Source organism: Vollenhovia emeryi, unplaced genomic scaffold, assembly GCF_000949405.1.
Source record: "Vollenhovia emeryi isolate VEMERY1.0 unplaced genomic scaffold, V.emery_V1.0 DF939197.1, whole genome shotgun sequence".
NCBI classification, from domain to species: Eukaryota; Metazoa; Arthropoda; class Insecta; order Hymenoptera; family Formicidae; genus Vollenhovia; species Vollenhovia emeryi.
In genome coordinates, this window is record NW_011967169.1 from 574 (window position 1) to 18,421 (window position 17,848).

General features: G+C 38.1%; 4 protein-coding genes across 6 annotated transcripts; 3 read left to right on the plus strand and 1 right to left on the minus strand.

The window, feature by feature from the left end:
* Positions 1-1,533: 1,533 nt before the first annotated feature.
* LOC105561955 (minor histocompatibility antigen H13) lies at positions 1,534-4,245 on the plus strand. Its single transcript, XM_012012370.1, has 6 exons — positions 1,534-1,799; positions 2,039-2,149; positions 2,227-2,309; positions 2,435-2,609; positions 2,679-3,172; positions 3,258-4,245. Exons 1-6 carry the CDS (start codon positions 1,608-1,610, stop codon positions 3,337-3,339), a joined length of 1,137 nt encoding a protein of 378 aa, XP_011867760.1. The 5' UTR covers positions 1,534-1,607; the 3' UTR covers positions 3,340-4,245.
* Positions 4,246-4,415: 170 nt separating this feature from the next.
* Positions 4,416-5,434, minus strand: LOC105561957 (proteasome subunit beta type-2-like). Its single transcript, XM_012012371.1, has 3 exons — positions 5,195-5,434; positions 4,777-5,133; positions 4,416-4,686 (listed from the first exon to the last, which is right to left on the minus strand). Exons 1-3 carry the CDS (start codon positions 5,283-5,285, stop codon positions 4,511-4,513), a joined length of 624 nt encoding a protein of 207 aa, XP_011867761.1. The 5' UTR covers positions 5,286-5,434; the 3' UTR covers positions 4,416-4,510.
* Positions 5,435-7,712: 2,278 nt separating this feature from the next.
* Positions 7,713-15,566, plus strand: LOC105561958. 3 transcript variants are annotated; one of them, XM_012012373.1, is made up of 7 exons: positions 7,713-7,793; positions 10,755-10,968; positions 11,068-11,307; positions 12,896-12,982; positions 13,496-13,627; positions 13,753-13,904; positions 13,983-15,566. In XM_012012373.1, exons 2-7 carry the CDS (start codon positions 10,756-10,758, stop codon positions 14,107-14,109), a joined length of 951 nt encoding a protein of 316 aa, XP_011867763.1. In that variant the 5' UTR covers positions 7,713-7,793; position 10,755; the 3' UTR covers positions 14,110-15,566. The 3 variants fall into 3 exon arrangements, with proteins under 3 accessions (XP_011867763.1, XP_011867762.1, XP_011867764.1); XM_012012372.1 differs by lacking the exon at positions 7,713-7,793 and adding an exon at positions 9,881-9,990; XM_012012374.1 differs by lacking the exons at positions 7,713-7,793; positions 12,896-12,982 and adding an exon at positions 9,881-9,990.
* A 519-nt stretch (positions 15,567-16,085) lies between these two features.
* Positions 16,086-17,774, plus strand: LOC105561960. Its single transcript, XM_012012379.1, has 4 exons — positions 16,086-16,272; positions 16,484-16,599; positions 16,698-16,779; positions 17,043-17,774. The coding sequence occupies exons 2-4, from the start codon at positions 16,487-16,489 to the stop codon at positions 17,229-17,231; spliced, it is 384 nt and encodes a 127-aa protein (XP_011867769.1). The 5' UTR covers positions 16,086-16,272; positions 16,484-16,486; the 3' UTR covers positions 17,232-17,774.
* The last annotated feature ends 74 nt before the right edge of the window (positions 17,775-17,848 follow it).

The following is a 17,848-nucleotide window of genomic DNA, read 5'->3' on the forward strand; positions in this document are numbered from 1 at the left end:
GCGAAGGGGTGGTCTCCGACCCCCGGTCCATTACCTCGTTTGTCTCGTCTCGACGTCTACTGCAAGAATCCATAATTAATTCCGAGATTAAAAAATGGTTTTTTCCCCGTTACCCACGGATTTAAACAATTTTTATCTTAAAAACGGTGAGAGTTGGAGCAAAAGGGCATAGGGCCAAAGTTGTAGCCCTCGTCGAGATCTAAAGGCTAGTCCACAATACATGGAGTAAGCTGGAGTAAGCTGGAGTAAGGAAATAAATCCATTTTATTTCTTACTCTTACTTCAGCTCTTATAGGCTTACTCTCGGACAATCAAAATGCCATCAATCAGTGTCACAAATATTTTAAAAATTATGCCTGTATTTTAGCTGCCTTACACCAAAAGCTAGAAGTTAGGGCTCTCTCTTACTCCTTACTCCACGTATTGTAGACCGGCGCTAAGAGAGCTACTTCCGGTTTAAGAGAGCTGGAGTAAGGGCGTAAGCGGAATGAATTATTTTTATTTCTTACGCCTATTCTTACTCTTACGCTTACGCTCGGCCAATTAGAACGCAGGAGGAAAACTCAGGAAGGTTAGGGCACGAGAAGATAGCTCGAAATGTTTTTAGACCATTCAGACTTTTCGTGCTTAGTTGCAGCGTCGTTAATTGCAATGTGTTAAGTTTTGCAGTTCGGTTAAACTTTGAAAGAAAATATTGATTATGAAGATGTAGATGTGATTGATGATCATAATGATAAATCGGAATCAACATGTGGAGGACATTGATAGAACTAGTGAAAAGAAATCCTGTGTTGTATAACCAAAGCACATGTAGAGATCAATTTATCGAGTTCCATTTTATTTTAATTAATAACATCCCACGCTTAAAAATAAAGGTGTCTTTTTCACCCTTTTTTCCTTCTAGGTTAATGGCACTCGATCCCACGCTCTTTTCACGCATGCCTACAACACTTAGGCTGCGGTCCCATGGACTGATATTTCTCGCGAAACGCGTATCGCGTAACCAATCAGAAGCGTTCCGCGTTTTCTGTTACGCCTGTGTCAAATGTCATCGTTCACATAGACGAAAAATTTGCGTAGTATATACTCGCGTAACCAGTGAAGTGTAACATTTAGAATTTCTGTTAGAACGTGCCAAGAGAATTGATAGATATCATTGGTTGTATCCGATACGCTGCTGTTGTTTTGTGTTCCATGCGCACTAAGGACATTCAATTTCGCGTAACAGAAAACGCGGAACGTCTATGATTGGTTACGCGATACGCGTTACGCGAGAAATATCAGGGTGCTTTCACATGAAGCGTAAATTGCGTAGCGTAACCTGCGTATCACCAATCACAGGATCATACTGATAGAACCGTTTAAATAATTCCGTTGAACTAGTCCTGTGATTGGCGATACGCAGGTTACGCTACGCAACTTACGCTCCATGTGAAAGCACCCGCAGTCCATGGGACCGCAGCCTTAGTAGTTTCGCTTCTATGTTATTTTTCTTTACCATTGCCAAGTCGCCATCGAAACTGGCTTCGCTCTCTCGAATGTCATTTTAGTTCTGTATATTGCTACAGTACAAGGGGTATAAGGGGCATTGTGTCTACGTATCCAAGATGGCGAGCACGGTGAACGAGATTACGGCACAGGCAAATGAAAATGTAACGGAATTCCAAAATGCAACTACAACGAGAGTACCGTCGACGCCCGAAGGAATGGCGATCGCGTATGGCAGCCTTATTATCATGGCTATTCTGCCAATTTTTTTCGGTAGCTATCGTGCCGTCAAACACCATAAGGAACAGCAGGTTAGCCACGCGTTTTGACATATGTTTGACACATATGTCCTTACGAAGTCTTCGTATCATTTGCTAAGCTTTGACGACAGTATCGCAATTGTTGGTGAAATTAAAATCCGGTTAAGATAAAAAAACGCAGTGTATTTCACGATGGAGCGTAACAAAATCCTAGAGCAAGTTGAAATAGTTGCGGCAATTGCAAAATTATCATTTATACATGTACATATTTTACATTTTCTATTTTGTAGAAATTGTATAAAACGAGTGGCGAACAGCCCGACACTATGTCTCGCAGAGAAGCTGCCATGTTTCCTCTTATTTCCAGCGTTACGTTAGTTGGCTTGTATATATTGTATAAGGTAATCACGGGCGTTTGTGTGTAAAAGCTACTTGTGCAAAATATTACGAGAAATGACTTTTGTATTGTTTTTTGCAGGTATTCGCAAAGGAGTATGTTAATCTGATATTAGCTGGTTATTTCTTTTTTCTTGGTATTCTAGCCTTGTGTCATCTTACGAGGTAATTTAGACTGCACCATTATAAATACGTCGTTGGAACTTTCAACAAAATATTAATCTCAATTATTAGCGCATCTTTTTTGCTACGTTTAAGTAGAAAGAAATGCTCAAGTTGTAAAATTTCAGCCCATTGATTTCATCATTGGTGCCCGCTGCAATCCCAAAGACGCAGTATCACATTTTATTTACAAAAGGAAAGGATGACAAAGAGGAGCACATAATTAATTACAAATTTAATCTTCACGACATTGTGTGCCTCGTGTGTTGCTCGCTCGTGGGTGCCTGGTATCTTCTGAAAAAAGTAATTGGTATAGATATATATTTATACATTTTGTTTACATCTTCCTTACGTTTCGCCGTTTCTTTTCAGCATTGGATAGCTAATAATCTCTTTGGCATAGCCTTTGCCATTAATGGGGTCGAACTGTTACATCTGAATAATGTCGTAACTGGATGCATTTTACTATGTGGTCTTCTGTTTTACGATGCCTTTTGGGTGTTTGGTACAGATGTAATGGTGACAGTCGCAAAGTCCTTTGAGGTGCCCATTAAACTTGTGTTTCCACAGGACCTTTTAGAAAAGGGCTTGAACGCTGGTAATTTTGCCATGTTAGGATTGGGTGACATAGTATTGCCTGGTATTTTTATCGCGTTGCTCTTGCGATTCGACAACAGCTTGAGTAGGAAGACCAACATCTACTTCTATTCGACATTTTTCGCGTACTTTATGGGATTACTCGCCACCATGATGATCATGCACTTATTTAATCACGCACAACCTGCTTTGCTATATTTGGTACCTGCGTGCATAGGCACGCCATTGCTTTTGGCGTTGGTCAAGGGGGACCTCAAAGCGTTGTTTTCGTAAGTACTTGGCAAATTGCAATCATACATTCACTTGTTTATATTTGCAACATTGGCGAAAGGTTTCTCTTTAATTATGTTTTAGGTACGAGGATCATCCGTCACCGCCTGCGAATACGGCGCAACATTCTGAACAGACGCAGGTAGAAGCAAAAAAGGATAAATAATATCCCAATGCATAGAACATGCTATGCAAGTGGTGACATTATCCTGTAATTATCTTTTGAATTCATCATGTGTATGGAAAAAGGAAAAGAAAAGGAGTAATAATTCATGGTTCATGCTCAAGACGTACAATCACGAATTGTAAAATACAATAGCTTAACTATAACTATCTTGCGTGCACATGAATTCGTATGATACGATTCACAATGATTAGCGTTCGCGGATATCGTTTCGATCTGAAGAAACCAACCTAAGATTTGGGACTGTGATAACCAAGAATGCCGTTTCATTTGCATGCAAGAGCTTTATCACTCATGTATGGTATTAATGATGGACATTTTGAAATACTGGATAAGAAGAAAGCACTGCATGATGAAGTTTTATTGTATCATTGCTTTGTATAGAGAGAGAGAGAGAGAATGAAAATACTTCCAATTGTTGATTTATATTTCGTACATGTGTACGACAGACTGCTATAGGAGTCTCCCTGAGTTTTGCAATATATTATTGTACGTTAAGTAATTCTAAAGATTAATTTGGTACAAGTTTCATATAAGTTTTTACTAACATTCCCCCAATTTCTAATAACTTTTTACCATGTGTGAGTGATAATCATGAATTATAAGTGTAAAAATAATGATTTTGTCTCCTTGTGTTATTAATATAAAATTGAAGAGAACGAGATATGAAACGTACACCATGTAGTATACATATACTAATGTATATTTATTTGTGGAAAAATGGATATTTATGATTAAAATGAATACAAATGTCTGTCCGGAAATATTATGTATATACGAATTGAAGATCTTGTTGAAATTGAAATGCACAATCTTGTCAATTTTTCGCGAAAAGATTTGGAAAAAGACATTGTAGTTCTGATATAAATATACTGGAGATACAAAATACTTGTGACTTTTCTTCTTCACTATTAGTAATTACATATACATTTGTCATAATCAAATGCTATGAAAATCTGAAAAGAAAATGGACTATTCTTCCACTCTTGCTTGTATTTTCAAGTGTCTATGTACACGCAAGTATATGCGTGATGAGGGAATAGAATATTAAAACGCTATTTGTTTTCATAGTGAAAAGCATCGATTTAATTTATCCTGAAATTACAATTGCATCTTTTTCTCTACAATGGAAAGTATTAAGTAAACGTTTCTTTTATGCTTTAGCAGCACTTTCCACAGCCAAGTTCTCAGCTGTGATTGGCTGCATATCTTTGATTCCATCCTTGGATACCTTTTGAACTTTGAAATTTGGCAAATTGACGATTAATCGTTTCTGAATTTCTCGAACACATTTCTTCAATAACGCATATGCCTCTTCTTCGGTAGAATCTGCAAGAAACGTATCTACTTGTTGACATCTTCCAGTCTTCCAGCTGGTATTAAAACTTGATTGCTGTCATGTACTCGTTAATGCCTTACCATATTTGTGATATCTGTCTAAAACAGACATGGAGAACATCCCGCCGTATCCGTGAGTTGCGTAAGGAACCTTTACACAAGATGCCAAGTAATCGATAAAGTATAATTCTGGTCCTGAATCATCGTTATACCCAGCCAATAGCATGTTGACAAAGTAGGGAGTCCTACTTCTTAGATAATCGGCTAAATTTCTCCTTGTGAAGCAAGCTGCAGCTTCGGGAGACAATTCATAGCCGTTTCGCATCTTGTATAGCTGAATATTCTTTCCAATGTATTCCGAAAACTGTGTTGTGTCACCCGATTCTCCAGATATCGCCATGACAAGCTTGTCAGAGATCTTGTGGATTTTGTGTTCATCTGCAAAAGATATTGTAATATAACGTATACAGCAAGGAGAGGATAATATAAAACATCTTACCGCTTTTCATAACTATAATAGACTGTGCGGTTGTCATATCGGCCGCAACTAGAACGAAATCTTTACACTGAATACCGATCAAGCACTCCATTCTCGTAACACGGTTCTCTATCCGCGCGCGTTTAAGAAAGTATGATCGACAAACGCAGCGAAAATGCCTGTCACGAAAACGACAAGTTAACCTAAAAGGTTATGACCACTCACCACCACCACCACTAGCCACGGATGGCCACGGAGCTATAAAGAGCGATCCGCACCGCAGCGACCGCATTGCGATAAACCAATCAGCGCTTCGCCCCCTTGCCATCAGAGAGAAAAGCCTGAAAGCTGCCAGGGCCCCGCTTTTCGTCGTATATATTTTAGTCCTGTAAAATTGCTTACGTTAAGTAACGTACGTGAAATATTGCGGTCCAATATATAATATTAGATTTAAATTGGACCACGCTGGCCAAGATTTAATAACGCAATAACAATATTAGACCAATATATTAGAGCTTTTTTGTAAATTTTTGCCAAGTTTGTTGAAAATTGTCAAGAATCATCTAGTACCCATCGCTGAAATAAATTTCCTTCGCGCATTTAATCGCATACCAAAGCACGATTGTCCAGGATTAGTGTGATATTCGCGTGCATATATTTACGTGAGCGTGAATCCGCCCGCCACGTGCCGATCCCGCTACATAGCTAAGGTTTTCTGTGTCGAATAGCTGTAGTGCCTACCACTCTTTGTCGATATACATGGGAACGCCCGCGGAAAATCGTAAAACATGTTTTTTTTAATATATATATATATATATAGTTAAACTAGCGCACACTATCTGTGTACACTTGAAATAGGTAATACATGTTTAAAATGTGTTTGCCAAAAGCGCGCGAAAAGGGAAAATGTAGTCTAATTTATTTCCGCGGATCCTTTCAATTTCCAATTACAGAATCATTACTCGCAAAAGAATTGTTCAAAGAGCAAATCCGAGAGAGTAAAACAATGTATGTGTGAAATATTGGAGAATGGCGTTACGCGCGTTGCGCACGACGTTGTACGACGTTGTCGGCAATTTTCCGGATATATGTCACGACACATCGCGTGGCGCATTCAACCACGGAAACGGACACATTTTCGGAAAGTAACGCTTACACAATTAGCCTGGAAACTCGCCGAAACGAGGATAGCCCACCGCGCGTAAACAGAGCGTGTTGCGAATGCTAGCAAAATGCGTCCGAAATGCGCCCGAAATGGTAATTCGGTTGTACTTTCGATCGCATATCGGTCTCATCGATCTCATCGATATCAGCACGCGGACGAAAGCGACGAGCTCGCTGGAGCAGCGCTGTCAAAAAAATGTGCGCTGCTCCATTGGGTTTTGTTCGATTGTCGCCTCTCGGAAGCGAGTGGTATGAGAATATTATGTTTCTTCCAAAATTGGCAGGATCGAATTTCCAACTGTAATAAGAGTAATCGGGACTCGAAGGTGTGGCGAGATATACTCGTATTGCAATCTCGCTGCGGTCGAGCTCTCGGCAACTTGCGAAACTTGCCGCGCATCCGCGAAGGTCGTCCGCCACCGTTCCGTTACGCTCCATTCGGATCCATTCGCGACTCGTAATACGTTCACTGAACTTGCCGCTACGAACCATGCCAACGAGTGCAGAGGGAGATGATCCGGGCGGCGGCGGCGGCGGATCGATTTGCGGGGCGCGATTAGCAAGATCCTCCTAATAAGAAGAATACCGACGCCAGCATCCCGCTACTGAAACAGTTATGATGGATCGCCAGTGCTTTTTCCATTAGCCGTCAACACGCGCCAACGTTCTCGCGATATGATATTGTCAACGGGAAGAAGATGCACACGCGTTTACGCGTGATACGATGAATGTGCGAAACCAATGCAGCTGAAAGAACGAAAGAATAGAGCGAGATTAACGCTTGATGAAAAAGAAGAGTCCAAAATATAATAACCTTGACATCTTTGCCTAACAACGGTTATTTTCTCTGGGCACACGCACACCTTATATGGTGTTTATACTTGTAACGTTGCGAGTCAGACGAGAAAAGACTTATTTAATTCAAATCTCTCTCAGTCAAGCTGTACAGCCAGCGCTTTAAATATCGTTCGCAAATCTTTCGTAATTGTAAGAAATCTTTTATTACAACTACATCTAAAACAACGCCGATAATAATTAAGACCTAAATTTGTACAAGTATCGAATATGCGACGTGACACGAATCGTTACAAACGCGACCATAGCGATATACCGTTGCGAAGAAGGAATTCTAGATGAAAATTCGGTATCGGGCGCTGCTGGAGCGCGAGGTAAAGCGATTTCAGAGTCGTGCCGCGCAAATTTCGCTTCTTCTATGCTGCTAAGTGACTAAAGAAAAAATATATTCTTCGTCAAAGTAGACGACTTTTTAGAATTCTCACCAATCAGTCCGGTGCGATTGGATAGTTCCATTGAAAATGGTAGCAAAGATGAGTGGTCATTGGCCGAACGGTTTACCCCCACGTGTGTGCTCGCAGGCTATATAGAAGACCCCGCGAGGAATTTCATCTTCAGAACTGAGAGTCAGTGTCACGGAAATTCATCGGGAAGTAACTAAGTGAGTAATAAAATAGTTTTTTTTTTTTATTACTCTTGGACTCGCGGGTTCCTCAAATGTATATTCAAGATTGCTTTCGTTACCTAAAGGGAGTAAAATTTCTTATTTTGTTCATACATTTACTTATTTACTATTGATCGAAAATTGTAACAAACGCGCCAACGTATGCATTTTGCCAAACGCCCTGTTAAGCCCTTCAACATAATGTAACTTTAAGATCTAAAGAATAATCAATAATTTCTTTATTTGTGTCGTTATTTGTATCGTGCATATACTTACTACACATCCGACACACACACACAGACACACATATTATTCAAAATATTTCCTTACGTAATAGTTATATTGTAATATATTTTAGTTCTCTTTATAATGTAATTTTCCAAAAAAAAACTAGAAAATATTTCAATCAAATGCTAATTTGCAAAGTTTCGTGTTTTTTCACATATTTTATTTATTACTGTTATTTAATACATTAAAAACTCGATTTAATAGACTAATTGGGAAGAAGGGGTGACCGTTAAGACCCAAAGTCTATTAAATCGAATTTAACCTGGAGGGAGGTTATTTTTAATTGTTTCTAATGTTCGAAAGCTTGACAGTACTGTCTTTTAACTTCTTTTCCACTTAATGCTACTTTGAATTATCAGGATTCTAAAACTATTTAATAAATATATAACGTCACAATTGAGAAATCACAGAAACTGTACACAACCCTGACCACGTCACGAGGTAGACGAACATCGAAACAATGCGAGTCTATCTCTCGCGCTATCCAAAATAAATCCAATTTGAAATAGGCGCATTATATCGGGCTCAATTAAATTGAGATTTTACTGTAGAATTTAATTTGTTTAATGTATTATACACTTACTTTTACTTATATATATATATATTTATCCAACTTTGGTGAGAGATAGATTTCTACAAAAGTTATCCCACTCTTGCAAATAGTGATTATCATCGGAATAATTGAAAGAGTGACAACAGAAAGGAGACATGTGACATTTTAGCCGAAATGGAGTTAGTAATTAATCTTTGTTAATAACTCCTGTGTACAACCAAAGTGTTGAGAAAAAAGTTTTAATAAAAATTTATTAATTTGAAAGGTTCCCATCTTCAAGACGAAAAGTAACATAAAACCTACTCAAAAGTTGATGATATTATACTAGTAAATATATGATTTTGTCACATGTATTCTTTCTGTTCTAGCCAAATCTCTCTTTCCCCCTCTCAAACGAGATTCGATTTTTCCGACTTAATTTCCATCACTTGAAACGCAGTCATCGCGGAATTGCTCGCAATAACCTCGTGACAAGTTTTTGCGAGTTCTTTTGTACGCCGGACTTATCGTGTGCAACCAAGTAGAAAATATTTGTCGTCGAGTATAAGGATACAGTTAGAAACTCGTTTTGGATTTTTTCACTGTGATATGTACCGTTTTCCAAAGGCGCGCCGCGCATCGTTTCTCGTTGTCAGTGAGAGCAATCTCTCTCGTTGCTTTCACAAACGTCACTTCGTTATAACTTGGTCATCACCGATATTAACATTATTTAATTCATGGTTGCGTCATTCTGTTGAGTCGAATTTGCGCGTTACCTATGAGTTTACGATAAAATTATCACTTATGGAAATATTAGCATTGTTTTAATGTCAATGACAATGTCAATATCCTTCTGATAAAGAGACACGTGTTTAACTGAAAACTTTTTGCATATTTTAAATAAACTGTCTAAATGAAATACAGACACCTGCATCTGAAGAATTTATTGAATATCGAAAGACACATAGATATATCGAATAATAAGAATTTTTCAGTAATATAATGTAACTTATATAAAGTGAAGATTGTACAAGAAGAGTTTTTGAAGAATTCGATCATCACGTCGATTTCATTATTTTTTAAAATTTCTCTGCGGAGATACACACACACACAAGCGCGCGAAACCAGTCGCGAAACATCGTCGCTGCGATCGGCAGTAGGTCGTGACCGCCTTTTACAGTAACGGTACCTGTCGGGTTCAACAAACCAGTACCGGCGTGCCATCGGGAAGTGGGCTAACGAGCGATCGGCATGCTCGCCGTCGAGGCGACCTTAACCATCGTGGCACACTTTCAGCAGCATCGTGCAAGCATTCTATTACCATGTCCGTAATATGTATTCAATCGCTTCCGTTTCTCGTTCCGAGTGTTCAAGGTGAAGATGACGGTTAAATCTCATTTTTCATCTCAATTTTCGATAATTTAATACATGTCTCACTATATATATTATTATAGTACGCGTAAACGTAACGCGAAATAATAATGACTACATTTATCGTCTCAACTCGTGATTTGTACACCTGTTTTAAAAGTATAATTATTTCCCAAAATTCCTCGCAAACATTTTTGTTAAACGTTTGTAGGAACTGATATATTATTCTTCAGCTATATTATCTCGATCTATACTTATGTGGCATCAAATAACGACAATTTCAAAGGTGAGAAAAAACTAGATTTTAGAATCATCGTTCCGTGTTTCAGCTGTCGCGGCATACTTTCGTTTCTGAATCACCGTGACCCCGTATCGCGTGCCTACATCTTCCATCTCTCGTGTTTCCAAAGTCAAGCAATTTCTTTAACATTCAGAATTCAATACACTCATAAATATATCGGATTAGTGCGATTGAAATGTATTCGATAAACGTGTGTCATTTTATCAAATGCTGAAAAGATGAAAACGACAATATTGCGATCCATCGCGATCGTCACGGCAAAATATGTACAATATGTACTCTAATCATGGGTATATTATTGCATGTCTTTTTGCTCTACGCGAGACCTTAATAATTATTTCAACTCTTACGGATTAGATGCGCTAAAAATGATGATAAATTTACAGAGATATTTGTAGAAAATGTTATTATATGATGATTATTATGAATGAAAATAGAGAGGAAACTTCTCTCTTTCCTTTCATAGAATGCAATACAACCAATACGTGTCGGTGTGCTTGATTGCACTTGTCTTGGGACAAGTCGCGGCATTACCACAACATCCTCAATACACGCAGCAATACCCGCAGCCATACCAACAACAACAGATCAGAGAGGAGAGAAAATTTGCCGAGAAGCCAAACGCGATGAAGAAGGTGGCGCTCGATGATCTCGAGGATATTAGTACTAATCAGATTCAGGTAATATACACCAATTAAATTACAATATATATACTTGAATTTCTAATACACCTCAAACTGTTTTGCTCACTGACATCTGAGGAATTTTTCTGTGCGTAGGAGGGTGGCAGTAGCGGCTTCTCGTGGTCCAATATGCTAGGGATGTTGATGCAGATGTTATTAGGTCAAACCGGGGGTGCGACCGGACCTAGCAAAAACGAGATAGACGATAGCGCGACTGTAAGTCCATGGACCAATCTGCTTTCCGTTGGTCTGAGAGTCCTCACGGCACTACTGGGCGGACCTCAGCAACCGGTGGATGGTATCGACAAGGTGGACAATCAAAGTAGTCCCATGCAGGTAAGTGAGAATAATCGTGACACTTATTTTTGGTTCCACTTTCAACATTATTTTTCGTCAGGCTGATATCGACAATCGAGGGCTTCACTTCAAGAGGGATACAAGTCTTTTCGCTTATTCTAAAGCTTTTATGAGAGAAAGGAAAACAATTTCTTTAATAATATTCCTATTGCATGGCAACAGTAATTTCGGAGAAACATTAAAACTCTGTCATCATCGAAACATTCAGATCAGAGATTTTATATTTATATTGGTATTTGTATCGTCAGCTCTTGATCAACTTTTTCACTCAAGTATCGTGAATTCTGTAATCGCATACAACTACCGGCTTTTTTCAGAAGGTATCATCATAATAATTTTCCAACATTCCTATCTGTAACTCTTCTCTTTTGATATTTTTCTTTTTTTCTTTGGCAATTTTTACCACGCATAGGAATGTAGATGGACGAACATTTCTCTTGAATTGAAAGCACCTCACTTAGTCTGACTGGAAATGAAAACTTAGTTCTCACGCCCCGTTCGAGACTTGTACATTAAATCAACCGCTCCCTTTAGTTGCATCCACGCTAAACAGATCAACAGCCTGCTATTAGCACGTAGTACATAGACATGCGAAAGAGGATCTCATAATCTGTGAGATTTACATTACTGAGCGTATTAATTGTCTGAAACATTGAATGCCTCTGTCTCTCTCCCTCCCCCTCTCTCTCTAGCTATTTTTATGTGTGTGTGTGTGTGTGTGTGTGTGTGTGTGTGTGTGTGTGTATCTTTCTCGCGTCGCGACGCAATACGAGAGAAAAGAGCCAGCCAAAGCTAGATTTACATATCGTGTAAATATGTGCAACAACTAATGCTAGATTGTGTTACAAATATACAGGTATACTCAATCTATCTTGATGTATTTTTGTCATAAACAGATGTTTCATGCGATATATAATATTTCTGTGTAATATTTGTATATCTTAATTTTGTGCTACTTAATAAGAATCGTAGGCGAGAAAGAACTTAAATTTAAGGTTCGGTAAAAATTCATAAAAAACGCACGGCTGCTTATTGTCACGGGAGCCACCCAAGTACGACTACCATGACGGCTAGAAAAGGTTGCGTCGAATAATTGCCCTAATTACGGCGAACCATTATTTTCACGCACTTGCGCCACACGTCACACCATCTTTACGTTTTCTACACAATTTAATTTGTCTCACGGCCGGAAATTTAACGGCGTTTCACTCTTTGTGTTTGACCATCACATTTGCGTGAAGGCAGTCGTTTGGAAAAGGAAGGAAAAACTTTGCTCTCGCCTAAAGCAATTTTTCTACTGATAAAATGTGAAGCAGGTGGACATGACGTGACTTTAGTTAGTTTGCCTTTGATATTGTTCTACGAAAAACAAGGTTCTTGCTTATCCTAGTCTTCTTCCAGCTGTCCCGTCAACTAGCTAAGCGTTATCGTGAAAAGAAAGAATCCATGCGCGATAGCAACGCGCCAGACAAAAGTGTCGAGACAAGACGATAGCCCTCTCACATTCCTTGTAAATAATTGTCAAAGTTTGGACTTAGACGCACACTGGCTGGTGTCGGTTGTTTAGGAAATTTTGACTGCGGTGCTGGGCGCGTTTCTAGGACAGGGCAGAGACCCCGAACAGGTTGCTGTAATGGCGAAAAATGCCTCCGAGGTTAGTACGAGTCTATGAACGAATCTAATCCAAAATTCTTTAAACTTTTTATCTCGCTTGAGAGTGAAAAATGCGTGTAAATGCGTGCTTTACCCTTTGGCGAGTTGGCCTGCTTTGAGAATGCTCAAGAACGTCTCGCGAATGCTTCCGTGCCGACGTTCCTGTAGCACTTGTAGTACTCGTAGTATCCAACTTGCATTGATAATCCAACTGTCGCTAATTTTAAAATTGCTTTTATAACCCAATTATTAATTCATTCATTCATTTGTATTGCAACATTTGTAATGCCTACACTTAAATAATTAGAGTCGCGCAACGACAAGTAATATTTATCTGCGCTTTGATAATAAATGTTGGCCGCAGTAAACTGCAACCATAGATATTAGGGATTAATTTCGCGTGTATCTATACCGTATCGGATAGCTTAACCGTCGAACGTATACCTAGTCTTTTTCCAAGTGTTCTCTGGGAAGAAATTCACTTACACCTTTACTTATCCGTGTTATTAAGCAGTTCATCAGCATAGTCATCAACCTGCTGGACGCCCTGAAGACATCCTTCTCTCATCGTTCTCTGGAGGCTCGCTCGCTCGGACGACGAGACACCGTTTCCGAAGCTGCGATAGCGTCCATCTCTATGTTAAAGGTAAATTTCATTAGCCATTGAAATAATCCGTTGGCGATTGATTGCAACGATTATTGCACGACTGCTGAAAGATTGAAGAAGAAGATCGCATGTGCCATTGTGTCACTCTAAATTTCATCCGCTAGGGCTACATGAGATCCGTCAAGTCCTTTAGCTACGTAGGTCGCGCGGAGGAGGAAGGACAGCGTGGTTGCGCCGAGAGGGCACTTTGCGAGGCCAGTGCGGAGTGTATCGCTGACACGCAAGGTCCATCGTCGATCTTCTGCCAGCTTGGATCGTGAGTATCCATATTTGCATTTCATTCTCTCTTTACCTGTCGAGTTACACAACAATGATCGAATTCGACATTCCTCAGGTACGCGACGAGTTATCTCCTACAGAGGCAAAGCGGCGTGAGCTTCGAGGCCTTGTACGATGCAGGACGACGCGGTCGCACGGGCGAGGACTGCAGGACTCTCTTTATAGATTGCAACGCTGTATGAGCGAGTTCATCCTCGCAGCATTCTGTCGAACGTGGCTTAGATTCCGCGGGATTTTCATTTATTTTTCCCGACGAAACTTGACTCGAGCAATCTCTCGTACATCCTGTGCTTTGTCTTGGTGATGGAGAGTATGGAAACCAGAAAATCGTTAATGCGTCAAGCGTTCGAGCGAGACGAGACATTTCACGCAGGTGTCCCACGGTCTAGGCCATGTTAAAACAGAAGTATAGGTGTTTAATCGACGCATCCACGGCACGGGCGTGCACCGAGCCGGGATTCGCATCGAATCTCGCCAGCTCGTCTCTCACCTCGGCTCCAACTCACGATTGATCATTTTTTCAATCAGAGAAATTCGTCTTACACGTGTGTGTGTGTGTACGCGCTAAATAATATAACTTCTTTTCGACACTAATCCGCGATCCCAACGTAATTCAACGAATAAACGAGGCATTTGACGTCGCGCTTGTCTCGAGAATAATTACAATATACAATATACACGTAGATTCAAGTCTGAAAGGTTTTGTTAATCTCTTTACGAGTCGGTGTTTATACTTTGATGAAATTTCATCTGACTGCATGTTGTAAGTTTCTCTCCTTTGCTGTCGATCGCCGAGTTTCGCCACGTCGATTACGCAATTATACAATTATATTATTTATTTCTGTATTTATTGAACGTATTAAATGTATAGGTGTAGCACATTTGTGGATGGGACTCGGCGCGAGTTCATTATATTTTCATATTTCGACGACTATTATGTGCAACAGACAGCGCAAGTTTACTCATTGACACACCTATTTTTATGTATACGATGAATAAAATTTGTTCAATTTGTTGCCTAAAATGTAATATATCTTCAAGATACAATTGAGTAATGAAAGTAGCGGCATTCGTATCGGTAGAGCATTATCGTTATCGTTAATGATGGAAAAGTTGTCACAAAAACGAAATTCGATTCTGCAACACGTTATATTGTACTTAAGTGATACTTGAGTAATTAAAACTCTTGTAACTTTCATGTATTACAATATTGCATGAAAAATTATTTTACTCCATTTGTTGTATTGATTGAATTTTTTTTCTTTTTGAAACTGTTTGAATCAGTTACAATTGTTGCACTTAATATCCAAGTTATTTACGTATACACATCGCGCATTTAGCATTAAATGTACGTTATGTATGCGAAACGTTAGTAGTAAAATTAGGATCGTAGGGAGGAAGATGCGCTTAGAGCTGTTGGAGAAAAAAGATGGGCAAATTTTGATGTGCTCGATGAACTCTGTTCAAGTGTTACTATTATCCTTCAAAATGGAAAATACAAAAGATGAGATTATTTGTGATTGCTTCAATTAATTTTCTACGTATATAGCAAAGTAGTATTTCGTTGTTTCAATCAATGCTCCGATTGACGTGAAAAGAAGAGAAATTTTCTCAATTTTCCTCGAGTCAAAATTCAAAAAATGAAGATGCAAAACGCGATTAATTATTCGAAATACAAAAATTATTTAAATAACATGAAATAAATTTGAAATCTTCCGATAACTTAACTTAAATATTTCACGATAATAGTAATTGAATGAGTTTCGTTATTGAATGGCCTTCCCTATTTAACATTCATGTTAATGTCTCAGGATTCTTTTAGCATCCGCCCTAAATCTTTTAGCTACTGTATATAAGTATTATAGGTATACGTATTTACATATATAAACATACACGTACATATATATATATATATATTGTATGTACGCCTGTATATGTATATTGGTACATGCATATGGATGGAACTAATATTCCGTTATTTTTTCTCTCTGTAATATTCCCGTAGTTTATTAGTTTATACGATATAGACATAAGTTGTATGTATGTGTGATTATTACATCTTAATAAATATAATAAATAAAAACGGTCTTCCTTTTATATATTTACAAGTTTTGTAACGCAAAATAGCATTTATAATGAAAGAAGAGATACGGTCTGCGTCACCGTCAACGAGCAGAAACTTGAGGAACCGTGACCTTCCTGTCGAGTGACAAGATTTGTTCCTTGATGGTGGAACAGTTTCATACGGAATCTCCTTGAAGAAAGAGTTCTCTGAATGGAATCGCAATCAGTGTTACGCAATTTAGCAAACCTTTCTATTCTGGTATAATTTTTTTACGTCAAAGGTAAACACGAAGTAAGCAGTATAATTTATCAATATTAACTCATATATTTTTATGTTAAACACCTTACAATTAGTCGTTTCTATATAATAATGGACGAATAAGCATGGACGATTTATTTTAAAATATATTACAATCTTATTGTATATACGTATAAATATATTTTCGTGTTGATTTGCAAAATGTAAATGTTATGTATCACTATTTTGTAAAGAACATGACGTTCAAGTCTCTAACGGGTCTTGGAGGCTTCGGAAAAGCTCCTTGGGACATACCTGTCGAGCGTTATCACAGTGACGGTAGTAGTTATCATCATCATGGATATCGTGGGTATGGCAGAATATAATTCAAACAAACCTAAAGTTCGATCAATGTTAAATATTTCTGAAGGAAACGTTTTTATTAAATACTCTTCTGAATTTTACAAGCTCTAAGGGAAAAGGTGGAAATAGCGCTGCGCTAAGTGCGCTGACCTTGCTCGCTTTTCTATTTCTCTTAAATGTTATGCAGGTAATTATGTGTATTCTTTTTAAGTCTACCCTAAAAACTACTTACTTTATTAATTTTGCCAAATAAAAGGACCATCCAATAAGCTGTAAACTATATGTATATTAAAAATCAACTCCATTTCTATACAAAGATGTACCATTGTAATTAATAGTTGTTTGTATGAGAAAAAACATTTCACTTTTTTCACTGAATTAATAAAAATCCACTTATTCCTCTCTTATTAGAGACTTATCGCTACAATAATTAATTTTGTTACGTTTTAGCAATCCTTACAGGATAATAACTCGACGCTCGTCCCAACGACCACTACGCTGTTATTGCGAGATACCGAGTTACCAATTACCTTGGACAATGGAGAGGAAAAGAAAACCGAAACGCAAAACTTTGCACGTACAGCAGGCTCACATGTCTCAAAAGCGACGGTAAAAGATTACACGCGACGTCAAGTCTAACACAGCCTAGTAAACTATGTGATATTTTCTAGACAACTTTTTTCCAATGTCTCACATTTTTCTGATAAATCTTTCATTCTCAATGTTCTTTTAAGTTACAATTAACTTGGCATAAATAAACAAACAATAAATATTATATATTGACAAAATTTGTAAGGAGTGTTGAGGATATTTAGTATAAAAGTTTAATGGAAGGAGATTAGCCAAGATTTCGAGATCAAACAAGTGTAATTCAGTTATATTAGATCATTAATAGAAGCTATATAAGAGTGCAATCTAATGTTTACTGGGTTTTAAAATAAGCCTAATTAATTTCAAGTTAATGATACGATTGGGTGTTACATGTCATAAAACATGGTTTTTAGTTATAATAAAAAAATACACTGACACAAATACTAAAATGTATAAACTGGAATCCATTCAAAGCCATAAAAGGCATATCGATTAAAGATAAGTAAAATATATAAATATTAAACAAAATTTATTATTTCGATAACAATATTCATGATAGCATTATGAGACATCATTGTGGTACTTAACATTATTGGAGAATTTGTAGATAAGTATCGGATAATCAATGAACCAACATAGCAATGTAAAATAATACAGCCATTCAT

What these genes read in the sequence shown, in the direction of transcription:
- LOC105561960 (XM_012012379.1), top strand. Translation starts at nt 16,487, where the DNA reads ATGACGTTCAAGTCTCTAACGGGTCTTGGAGGCTTCGGAAAAGCTCCT. An exon ending in CATCATCATGGATATCGTGG is followed by an intron (nt 16,600 to 16,697) that starts GTATGGCAGAAT and finishes GAATTTTACAAG; the next exon opens with CTCTAAGGGAAAAGGTGGAA. An exon ending in TTCTCTTAAATGTTATGCAG is followed by an intron (nt 16,780 to 17,042) that starts GTAATTATGTGT and finishes GTTACGTTTTAG; the next exon opens with CAATCCTTACAGGATAATAA.
- LOC105561955 (XM_012012370.1), top strand. Translation starts at nt 1,608, where the DNA reads ATGGCGAGCACGGTGAACGAGATTACGGCACAGGCAAATGAAAATGTA. An exon ending in CCTGGTATCTTCTGAAAAAA is followed by an intron (nt 2,610 to 2,678) that starts GTAATTGGTATA and finishes GTTTCTTTTCAG; the next exon opens with CATTGGATAGCTAATAATCT. An exon ending in GACCTCAAAGCGTTGTTTTC is followed by an intron (nt 3,173 to 3,257) that starts GTAAGTACTTGG and finishes ATTATGTTTTAG; the next exon opens with GTACGAGGATCATCCGTCAC.
- LOC105561958 (XM_012012372.1), top strand. Translation starts at nt 9,950, where the DNA reads ATGTATTCAATCGCTTCCGTTTCTCGTTCCGAGTGTTCAAG. An exon ending in TCTCGTTCCGAGTGTTCAAG is followed by an intron (nt 9,991 to 10,754) that starts GTGAAGATGACG and finishes TTCCTTTCATAG; the next exon opens with AATGCAATACAACCAATACG. An exon ending in TGGCGAAAAATGCCTCCGAG is followed by an intron (nt 12,983 to 13,495) that starts GTTAGTACGAGT and finishes GTTATTAAGCAG; the next exon opens with TTCATCAGCATAGTCATCAA.
- LOC105561957 (XM_012012371.1), bottom strand. Translation starts at nt 5,285, where the DNA reads ATGGAGTGCTTGATCGGTATTCAGTGTAAAGATTTCGTTCTAGTTGCG. An exon ending in TATTATAGTTATGAAAAGCG is followed by an intron (nt 5,134 to 5,194) that starts GTAAGATGTTTT and finishes TATCTTTTGCAG; the next exon opens with ATGAACACAAAATCCACAAG. An exon ending in AGACAGATATCACAAATATG is followed by an intron (nt 4,687 to 4,776) that starts GTAAGGCATTAA and finishes CGTTTCTTGCAG; the next exon opens with ATTCTACCGAAGAAGAGGCA.